Source organism: Sciurus carolinensis, chromosome 5, assembly GCF_902686445.1.
Source record: "Sciurus carolinensis chromosome 5, mSciCar1.2, whole genome shotgun sequence".
Taxonomy (NCBI): domain Eukaryota; kingdom Metazoa; phylum Chordata; class Mammalia; order Rodentia; family Sciuridae; genus Sciurus; species Sciurus carolinensis.
In genome coordinates, this window is record NC_062217.1 from 40262343 (window position 1) to 40274074 (window position 11732).

An 11732-nucleotide genomic window follows, 5' to 3' on the forward strand; every position below is an offset into this window, starting at 1 on the left:
AAAACCGATATGCTGTACTGCATTAAAATTAAATACTCTGGCTCTGAAAAATACATTGTCAACAGAAAAAGAAGACAAGTCACAGACTGAAAGAAAACAGTTACAAAAGACATAACTAGTAAAAGACTATTACCCAAAATATATAAAGAACTCTTCAAACCCAGCCATAGAAATATGGGTACAGCTAAACAGAACTGGGGGTACAGCAGTCACTTAGCATGCGTGAGGCCATAAGTTCAATCCCCAACACTGCCAAGAAAAAAAAAAAACTCAACAATAAGATAACAAGCCCATTAAAAATAGGGAAAAGAGCTGGACAGACACATTTGCAAAGAAGTTATATGAATGGCAAGTAAAATATGAAAAGATGCTCAACATCATAAGCCACAAGAGAATTACAAATTCAAATAAGATACCACTACATATCTATTAGCATGGAAAAAATCCAAAACACTGAGAACATCAAATGCTGACAAGGATGTGCAACAATTCGTTCCCCATGCTGGGAATGCAAGATAGTACAGCCCACTGTGAAAGTCAGTTTGGCATTTTCTTATAAAGCTAAACATACTCTTACCATGATCCAGCAATTATGCTCCTTGGCATTTACTCCAAGGAGTTGAAATCTTACAAACATATATTCATATTCTTTCTCTCTCTCTCTCTCTCTCTCTCTCTCTCTCTCTCTCTCTCACACACACACACACACACGCAAATTGCACATGTATATTTTTACTGCTTTATTCATACCTGCTAAAAACATGGAAGAAGACAAAACACTCTTCAGTAGTAGAATGAATAAACTGGAATATGCAGGCAATACAATATTATTCAGAACTAAAAAGAAATGAGCCACCAAGGCATGAGAAATCATGAAGAAACTTAAATATATACTATTAAGTGAAAGAAGTCAATTTGAAAAGGTCATATACTGTTTGGTTACTGTATTACCTTCTGGAAAAGGCAAAACTATAGAGATAGTAAAATGATCAGGGATTAGATTGAGGACAAGTCGAATAGGCAAAGCAGAGAAAATTTTTAGAGCAGTGACTCTATTCTATATGATACTACAATGGCAGATATATATAATTAGATGTGTGTCAAAATCCATAGAATATATATTACCAAGAGTGGACCATGATGTAAACTATGGACACAGGAATAATAAGGATATTTAATGTATGTTCATCATCTGCAACAAATGTACCTCTCTGGTGGAGAATATGATAAGGGGAAGGAACAAAAAATTATGAAAAAATATGTAACTGAGAATTTCTGCTTCAAGTTACAATAGAGTAACATGGAACATACTTATTGTTTGGCTTGAAAGAACTAAAAATCCAGAAAATAAAGGAAATAAGAAACTAGACATTAGGCAATGAAGGACAGTGATCCCTAAAAGACAAGAATCATATAATGTGAGTTCCACAAACACTCCAGTTTACGGGGAAATGATTCTAGGAAACAGTGTAAGGAGGAAGGACCAAGGAAAACACAGTGGTGTTTTCTGAATTGCCTATTAAGAGTTGGGAGTCCAAGGAAATTGCTGCGATTTATATTTGATTTGTCCCCTCTAAAACTCTTGTTGAAATTTAATTGCCATTATGGGCAATGTTGAAAGGTGGGGCCTTTGAGGAAATTAGGGTTTACAAAGGGATTAATATTATTTCTTGGGACTGGGTTAATTCTCAAGGGAGTCAGTTCTTCCTCTGAAGGGACTGGATTAGTTACCAGAAGGGCAGGCTGCTATAAAGGGAGAGACCATTCTCATAATTTTTTCTTCTGCACATTCCCACTTGCCCTTCTGCTTTTTCAGCATGTTAAGAAGCACTACATGAGACCATCAACAGATGTGGATCTTGGGTTTTCAGTCTCCAGAACTATGAGCTGAAATTAAACCTCTATAGGCATACCTCATTTTATTGTGCTTTGTTTCAAGGCACTTTACAGATATTGAGAATTTTATAAATTGAAAGCTTGTGAGAAGCCTGCATAAAGCAAGTCTATCAGTTCCATTTTTCCAATAGCATGTGCTTACTTAAGTCTCTTTTGTCACATTTTGGTAATTCACACAATATTTCAAACTTTCTTATTATCATTATGTCTATTATGGTGCTCTGTATTAAGTAGTCTTTGATGTTACTATTATAAATGTTTTGGGAACCATGAACTACACCCATATAAGACAACTTAATTGATAAACATGTGCTCTCACTGTTCCACTGACTATTCCCTCTTTCCCTCTTCCCTAAGACACAATATTGAAATTAGGTCAATTAATAACCTTGCAAAGGCCTCTAAGTGTTCAAATGAAAGGACAGAGTTGTACATTTCCCACTTTAAACCCAAAACTAGAAATGAACAAGTTTAGTTAAGAAGACACATCAAAAGTCCAGGTAAACTATCTGTGTTAAGCAGTCAGCCCTGCTGTTAATGCAAAGAAAAAGTTTCTAATGGAAATTAAAAGTCTAATCCAGCAGAGATACAAATAATAAGAAAGAGCAGCCTCGTTGCTGATATGTAGAGACAGTTTTGGTAGAACTGATAGTTTATCAGACCAGCAACAACATAACCCAGAACAAGGTCCTAACTCTTTCAATTATATCAAATCTGAGAGAGGTAAGGAAACTGCAAAAGAAAAGTATAAAGAGAGCAGAGGTTGGGTCATGAAGTTTGAGAAAAGAAGTCATCTCCACAACTTAAAAGTGCAAGATGAAACAGCAAGGGCTGATGTAGGAGCTGCAGCAGGTTATCCACAAGATCTAGCTAAGATAACTGATGAAACTGACCACATTAAATACCATATTTACAATGTAGACAAAACAGCCTTGTTATGATTTGGATGTGGAATGTCCTCAAAAGCTCATGTGTTTGAAATCAGGATCCCCCTGTGTAGAAAGGTTCAGAGGTGGACCCAGTTGGAAGAAATAGGTCACTGGAGATGGGCCCTAGAAGGGTTTATCTTCTACCCAGTCCCTTTCTCTCTCTCCCTGTCTCACAGTTTCCCTACCGACTGGAGCTAAACAGTCTTCCTCCACCACACCCTCCGCTATGATGCTCTGCCTCACCTCAAGGCAAGAGCTGGCCAACCATGGACTGAATTCTCTCAAAACATGAGTCAAAATAAATCTTACCTCCTCCAAATTGTTCTTACCAGGTACTTCAGTCACAATGAAGAAAAGCTAACACAAGCTTTATATTAGAAGAAAAAAATACCATCTAGGGTTTTCACAGTTAATAGAGTAGTAGTCAAGGCATAGCTTCAAAGCTTCTAAAGACAGAATGACTCTTCTGTTAAGGACTAATACAGTTGATGACTCTAAGTCAAAGTCAATGTTCATTTACCATTCTGAAAATCTAAGACCCTTAATAATTATTTTAAAAATATACGCTACCTGTGCTTTCTTTAAGGGAAACAGAAAAGCCCATATGACAGCACATCTGCTTACAACAGGGTTTACTGAATATTTGAAGCCCACAGTTGAGAACTACTGCTCAGAAAAAAAAAAGAAAAAAGGATTCCTTTCAAAATATTATTGCTGACTGACAATGTACCAAGAGCTCTACTCAAGAGCTCTGATGGAGATGTACAAGACTAACTTTTTTTTTTCCATGCTTGCTAAAACAAAATCCATTTAGCAGTCCATGGGTTAAGGAATAATTTTGACTTCCAAGTCTTATTATTTAAGAAAAACATTTCATGAGGCTTGCCATAAATTCCTCTGAAGGATCTGAGCAAAGAAAACTGAAAACCTTCTGGAAAGGATTTACAATTCTAGATGTCATAAAAAAAAAATTATAGTGGCCTGGAACCAAACTTACAATATCTCTGAGGTATGCCTATACATATACATCTATAATAAACTTTTATCTTTTCATTTAAAGGAACCATTTTATGGCCTCTCTCTGTCATGTCCAAATTGCCAGCATAGCTACCCTTACACTTTGGGGCTATTATTAAGTAAAATAAGAGTAACCTGAACACAAGCACCATGATACTATGATAGTCAATCTGATAACCAAGAAGGATACCAAGTGACTGATAAGCAAGCAGCAAATATAGCACTAGACAAAGGAATGATTCACATCTCGGGAAAATGAAGTAGGGCAATGAGAGGTTTTATCATTCAACTCAGAACAGTGTGTAACTTGAAACTCGGAATTGTTTATTTCTGGAATTTTCCATCTAATATTTTCAAACCCCAGCTAACCACAGGTAACAGACACTGCAAAGCAGAACCTCAGATAGGGGAGGACTAATGTACAACTAGTTTTCTGCCTTGAAGTCCAAGGCCTTTTCCATTTTACCATACTGGCATTCAAAATGCAGAAAGAACTGATCCACCTTAAATAACAATAAGAACAGCACTCCTAGTCAATTTATTAATGAAAAGTTCCTTATTTGTATGCTATAAGCCACATGAACAAAATCTAATTTTATGACGGTAATCATACATTATACCTTATTAAAATGTTTTTATAAGTTTTCTAGATAAGATATCATAAAATTTTTATTAAAAGGATCAGCGTAACCCTTTAGTATATGCGTTCATGTATGCATAAACAATTTTTCTCACTCTAAATAACTTGAAATTAGAATTTCAATAAAAGTACATCAGAATAACTAAATATGCATTTAAAAATTCAACCATTTAAGGGCTGGGATGTAACTCAGTGGTAGGGTGATTGCCTCTCATGTGCAAAGATCTGTTTTCAATCCCCAATACTGCCAAAAAAAAAAAAATCAACTATTTTAAATGATTCTTAAGTTCTCCTAAATATTAAATTAGTAATAAAATTTCCCAGTGTAGTTCTTAAGTGAAATGTTCTGCCTGCATGACCTAATATAGTCACTCCCTGACACTAACAAGTATTTAATTTGCATTAATTTATTTAATCTGTATAAAGATTACAAAATTTAGAAATCATTATTAGCCTCTTTTACTGATAAGAAAACTGAAGCTTGGAAATTCGGGGTAATTTGTTCAAGATTATAGAGATAATAAATGATATAGCTGAGATCTGAATCAGTTTAGTTTGACTCCAAATCTTAACACATCCTCTATTCCAATAAGCATCATTCACTTTGAAATGCCAAAAGATTCCCCCAAGTTATTACATTACTCTTCTTGTTTCAAAGAAAATGGGCCATTAGCTGGGAACAATGGTACACACCTGTAATCCCAGTGGCTCAGGAAGCTGAGGTAGGAGGATTACAAGTTCAAAACCAGCCTCAGCAATTTAGGAATGCCCTAAGCAACACAGTAAGACCCTGTCTCAAAATAAAAAATGAAAAGGGCTGGGGATATGGCTCAGTGGCTAAGCATCCCTAGGTTCAACTCCAAAGAAAGAAAAAGAAAGAAAGAAAAGAACAATTGTCACTAGAATAGCTGCACTGGAAATTAATTCATCCTGTCATAACATTTGCTTCTCAGAACACATTCTCCCTTAGAAATTATTGTATAAATGGAGGTTTAATTCTCAGGCCAATCCTTGAAAATTTCACTATCATTCAAAGAAAGGGTCTGTTGAATTACAATAGGACAAAAGAACATCAACTTCTGTCAAAACCTGTAAAAATATTTCCCAAGTCCCAAAAGTAACACGAAATTGCTTTGTTGTCTTCTTTAGGACACAACCAGGAATGATTTCACAAGCTCTAGCTCCCCATCATGAGTTCCATGAGGAAACGAGATTTAAAGGTTGCCAATTCTCAGGGAAGGAAGGGATACATCCAGGGAGAGAAAAGGGAGGGTAAGGAAGTCACATTTACTTGTACATGTGTTCAAGTTTGAAGTCCAAAAGGGCCTCTACTATTAAAACTATTTCTGTTACAATTCAATATTTTTAATATGTTGTACAAATTAGGATGGAAACCACTTGCAAACAGATTTGGAACACAATACACTTATAAATTGGAAGCTAGCAATATTCATTAATATTCTCTATTAAGTAGCTAGCTCTTCCAAATTCTCTAAAAATTGAAAGTCTAATATTTCAGAAAGAGGGAATGGTGACAGGGCCATCACTCCCTTTAGCTGCATAAACACAAAAACAGCTTTGTACATGAAGTACTCAAGTCAGTGGAAATAAATACTAAATGCTCTGGAGTGATAATACCCAAGTCATATATCTAAAACACTTCAGTATTCTTCTCCTTTTAGATAAAGACTTTGAGATTATGTTCAGATCTTTGGAACTGTGGAACTTCTTTTTTACTGACAGAGCTTGTTTGGTTTTGTTTTTAAATCCTAGGGATGGAACCCAGAATGAAGCTATACTTTCAGCTCTTTTTATATTTTATTTTGAGACAGGGTCTTGCTATGTTGTCAGGCTAGCCTCAAACTTTCAATCCTCCTGCCTTGGCCTCCCAAATTCTGGTCACAGACATGAATCACCACATTCAGTTTTGAGAGAATTTTTTTAAAATTTGTTATAATTAGTTACAGAGAGAATGTTTAAAGTAGCTTTTAATAGGATTTTAAAAACTGGAATATTGACATATTTTGCTGGGTTGATCTGATCAGTAAAAACAGATACACATGTACTTTTATACTATGATGATAAAGTAAATTCAAAGTGTCTATCAAGAGTACAATTTAGCAATAATTATCAAGTCACAAAAATATTCATGGTTTTTGACTCAGAAATCTAACTTGTAAGAAAAAATGCCAAAGATCCATCAATCAATTTATTTCACAAATTTAAAAAATAATTTCAACATTATTTCTTAAATTACTTTGTGACTATATACCAAAAGTTGGGGGAAAAAAATAAATATCCAGTAATACTAAGAACCAAACTAAAATACATCTATTAGATAAAATACTATACTACAATTAGAAACTATATTATTGTGGGCTGGGGATATAGCTCAGTTGGTAGGTTGCTTGCCTCTCAAGCACAAGGCCTTAGAAACTATATTATTAAAAAAAAAAAGTTAATAACAAAACAAAATGCTCATGATACATTAAGCAAAAAAAGCAAGATAAAAAATGTGTGGGGCTGGGGTTATGGCTCAGTGGTAGAGTGCTTTCCTAGCATGTGTGAGGCACTGGATTCAATCCTCAGTACCACATATAAATAAAAGAATAAAATAAAGATCCATTAACATCTAAAAAATATTTTTAAAACAATTTTTTTAAAAATTATGTATGACTACATATAACTATATGTATGATTCTGAATTTGTATTTTGAGATCTTTTTCTAGGGATCTTGGTCTAGTTAACTTCTCTGTATAATACTTTCATCTATATAATGAAAATTCCACATTTAAATATAAAATACAAAGATTTTATATTTCATATTCAGTGAAATGTTAAATGACTTATCTGCAAAGTTCTTGGAATGTTCTCCTGGTATTTATAAAAACAAGAATTATTTTCTTGTGTTATTATTATACATACACATATATACATATGCAAAGAAAAACTGGATGAAATATATCAATATATTATCAAAGATCCTGAATTCTAACAAAACTAATTCTAAGACTGATTTTAAGCACTGATAGCATATTAGAAGATATTAAGAATTATTTTATAAGATATGATTGTGTTTTTTAAAATCTTTACATCATGGTAAGATATTTATGAATATAATACAACACCTAAGATTTGCTTTAAAATATTTCAGTGGAAGGTTTATTTGTTTTTTCCAAACGCTTTAATGTTATCAGAGGTAGGTAATCCCAGGGTAATGGAATTATTACCAGTTTTTATTTCCTTTATGTTTTTATATTTTCCAAATATTCTACAGAGATTTGAAATTATTTTTTAAATGAGAAATTCTTTCTTTCAAAAAGCTTTAAGAAAATCCTTACCAATACTCCATCCACAGATGAAACTTTCTCCCAAGTTAACCAAGCTCTTTCTCTGACATGATCTGGTATCTTTAATTTCTGACATAAGGCAGTAAAATCAGGTTCTTCGGTTTCTTCAAATTCAAGCCTACCAAATGAAAATAATCATATAACAGGCACACACAAACATTTGTTTCAACAGTCTGCACATAACAGCACTATTCTAAAAGAGAACATCACTTAACTACTTTAAGATCCCATTTTATCTCTGAAAAATATTACACTTAGAATTTAAACATGTTTATCTTTTACATGGTCTTTCCAAAATAAAGATACTACACAGTGAAAAATATTTGCTGACATGGTGAATCAAATCTACTCAAGCACCAAAACAGTTTTGTGTAAGAAATTATGTACAATAGTTAATGCTGTTTGGGAAATAGGATAACAACAATAGAAAGAAAAGCCCACAGGTAATATTAAACAGTCAGTTCAAAGCTGGTGACTTTGTAAAATTGTAGTATAAACTTACCAATGTTTCATATAATTCTGGTAAGTTATTACATCACTTTTTTCAGCTCTTTCTCCTTGACCTTTTTTAACCAAGGTAGGCATTCGATAAATTCTTATTAAATAACTCCTTATCATTCATTTAATATATGTTTGACATCTAATAATAATAGCAACAGTCTGAGGAATAACTTAATTTTTAAGTATTTACTATGATCCTATACAAAATACCTTACATGCGCAGTGGTTTCACTGAATCCCCACATTAAGGAAAGTACTCCCATTATCCTTGTTTTACAGATATCTACCAAAATGAGAGAAATCAAAGCACTCACCTGAGATCACAAAAATTAAGAAATAACCACGTTATGAATCCAGGCCCTTGACCACTATTCTAGACTGTCAACTCCTCGAAAGCATAATGAACTTTTGATTATTTCAGTAACAAAGGTGGCAAGCTGTTCCTCCCAACTACATCACTTAGGCCAGAGATAATGCAACAGAAATAACATCTCAACTCTCAAAGTAGCTTCACTGGAAGTATAGTCAGACTGGATCCTGAATCTATCCCTAAACAGGTTTCTCAGCTTCAGATTGCCAGGTGGGGGTTCTACTCTTTTAAATACAAGCATGTGCTATATAATGACATTTTAGTCAATGACAAACTGAGTATATTAATAATAGTAACATATGATTATAATGGAACTGAAAAATTCCTATTGCTTAGTGACATCCTAGTCATCATAATGCCACTGCACAACACTTTACTCCTGTGTTTTTGGTGGTGCTGGCATAAACAAACTACTGTGCTGCCACTTGTAAATAAAACATGCAATTAGATACAGACTATACTATTTAAACAACTACATTACTGATTTATATATTTACTATACTTTTTATCATTAGAGTTTACTCCTTTTACTTAATTTAAAAAAAAAAAGCTTGCTGTAAAACAACATGCCGTTATGCCAGCAGCACCCTCATAGATCTCACCTTTACCTCTTCTGACTGCATCAAGCCACATCCACTGATTGACCTGTACCACATAGGTATGTAAGTGCATCCTACAATGTTCATACAAGCTTTACCTAACCATGCAATTCTCAGAATGTATCCCTGTACCTGTCCCTAAACACACGTGACTAGTTTATCCAGAGATCAACTGTGCTGATGAAAACTATTGTGGGTTTTCATTAGTGTGGTTAAGCAAAAGCAGACTGCATCTTATATGGTTTTGACTTACAGAATTTTTTATAGTTCCATCATTTAAAGGTATATAAAATAATGCGATGGGCAGGAAAGTGAAAGAAACTTCCAAGGTGATGGCTAGACTTAATATTTCTGCTTACTTTTCAATATCAAAACTACTTACAAAGCTGTGTGGATGACATGGAATTCTTTAGATATTACTATTCTTTCCAAAGGTAAACTTTCAAGTTTGGATTCATCAGAATTTAATCAGAAACGAAAGCGATATTTTTCTCCTGGAACATTCCCCCAGACCTGTCTTTTTTGTTTGTTTTGTTTTGTTCTTGCCAGTGAGTATGATTTTAATTGACCTATAAGACAGTTCATTTAAATAGATGAATTTTAAATAGGTTTGCACGGTCCATTTCCAAAATCCAATTTCAATCTTCGACAGTTTGACCTGAATTCTGTTAGAATTTGGGGAGTGGAAAGAAAAGTACTATTCAGAGTGAGAATAAAATGGGGCTTGGTGATGGACTAGAATGGGAAGGGAGTAGAAGGGACAGAAACGAGACCCATCCCGCTGCGATGGATCTGCAGTCTCAAAGTAAACCCAATGTTGACAATAATAATGACAATATATTCTTTAAATTTTTGTTAACTAATCGTAAAGTAACACACTTGGGAAAACGTTGAAATGCAATAAATATCTCCCTGTCATGTTTTACTGCATCCACACGGACTCATTTAAATTTAGATTTCATTTAGTAAAAGGCGGGGGGGAGGGGGTGTCGAGAAAGTTCCTTGTGAGCACAAGACCACCACTGATTTTGTACCAAATACAAACAAAACCAAAGAGAGGGGACACAAGGATTCCTTCTGATTTAAAGTCAAAAGGCAAAATGGAAGAAATAATGAGGCATGCTGAGGCCGACTAACATGCAAGAGGAGCCCTATTCAATAGAAAAAAAAAAGTTTAGCAACTTTCAAGCACGTACTCTCACGAAACTTTTGCCTCTATATCAGTTCCTCTAAAAAGAGTTATGCTCCACCAGTCACCACAGATGATTTTAAATCCCCACGGCCTCACAGCATTGTTCTTAGGAAACCCCACAAAACCCTCCAGTCGAGTATCCCGTGGGCAACTGACACCCACGACCCTGCACTTCACGTCCAAGACGTTTTTTGGCCTCTCCCAGGACTGGGCTGTAGATGCAGCGCACGCCCAGAGGAAAGGACTTCCAACTGTTGCATCGCAGGAGATCAAAACAGAAAGTCAAACGACCCCCGTAGCGCTCGGGATCTCGACGAGAGAAAAACTCTCTAACAGACATCAGTCGTTTATTATTATTATTATTATTTTATTTTTTTATTTTTTTCGTGTGAGAGGGGCGCGCAACGACCCGCCGCCTTGGAGCCTCCGTCTCGCTGGCGGAAAGACTGCACCTGTCACTTCGCTCAGGAACCCGAGCCCCACCCGCCCGACACCTGTCAAGCTGGAGCCGAGACCCCTCCGGGATGCCCTCCCCTCGCTCGCGAGCCCAGAACCCTGTCACCGCCATGCCGACGCTCCGCCGGGGTGGGGGGCGAAAGGGACCGTCCTCCCGCCGCGACCGGCCCCAGCGAAGATGCGCCCGGGTCTAGCCGCGGCGCCCACCCGCCGCACTCTCGGGGCGCCCTTCCCGCCGGCGGCCGCGGCGGCGGTGGCTCTGCTCGCTCACCTGGCCAGAGGCAGGTCCTCCGGGCCACTGTCCTGCTCCGGGTCCTCCTCAGGAGGGGGCGGCGGCGGCGGCGCCGGGGGTTCCACAGCGGCGGCGGCGGCAGCCGCAGCTCTTCGGGGGGTTTTGGGCGGCATGACGCGCTCCCAAGGCAGGCGCCAGGGAGCTATGAAGGAGCGCGGAGAAGCCGGCGCGCGCGCGCGCACGTCGGGGCACGCCCCGTCCTCTCTCGACTCCCGTTACAAAAATAATTTGAACGTCCCCTGAGAAAAACCGGACGCGCCCTCCCCCGCCCGGCAACCGAGCGCCGCGTCCAACCGCGGGAAAACGTCACTTCCGCCCGCGGCGTCACGTCCGCGAGGCTCCCGGGCTCGCCGGCGTCTGGGGGGAACCGGGGCGCCGGCGGTGCGCGGGCCGCGGCGCGAGGGCGCGCCGGCTGGGCGGGAAGGCCGGGCCTCCCCGGAAGCCGGCATTGCTGCCTACACATGTTTCTATCCGAAGCGCGCCGCTCAA

At 37.4% G+C, this 11732-nt stretch overlaps 1 protein-coding gene across 2 annotated transcripts in view; it reads right to left on the bottom strand.

Annotated features, from left to right (window-relative positions):
* The window catches only part of Rb1 (RB transcriptional corepressor 1), a 156188-nt gene extending 144686 nt beyond the window's left edge, over positions 1–11502 (bottom strand). The window contains exons 1-2 of one of the 2 annotated variants that reach the window (XM_047553463.1): positions 11223–11502; positions 7825–7951 (exon numbers count right to left, since the gene is read on the bottom strand). In XM_047553463.1, the coding sequence (XP_047409419.1) occupies positions 7825–7951; positions 11223–11356 (261 nt within the window). In that variant the 5' untranslated portion in view covers positions 11357–11502. The remainder of the gene's footprint in view (positions 1–7824; positions 7952–11222) is intronic. The other variant, XM_047553464.1, reaches the window with a different exon arrangement.
* Positions 11503–11732: the final 230 nt, after the last annotated feature.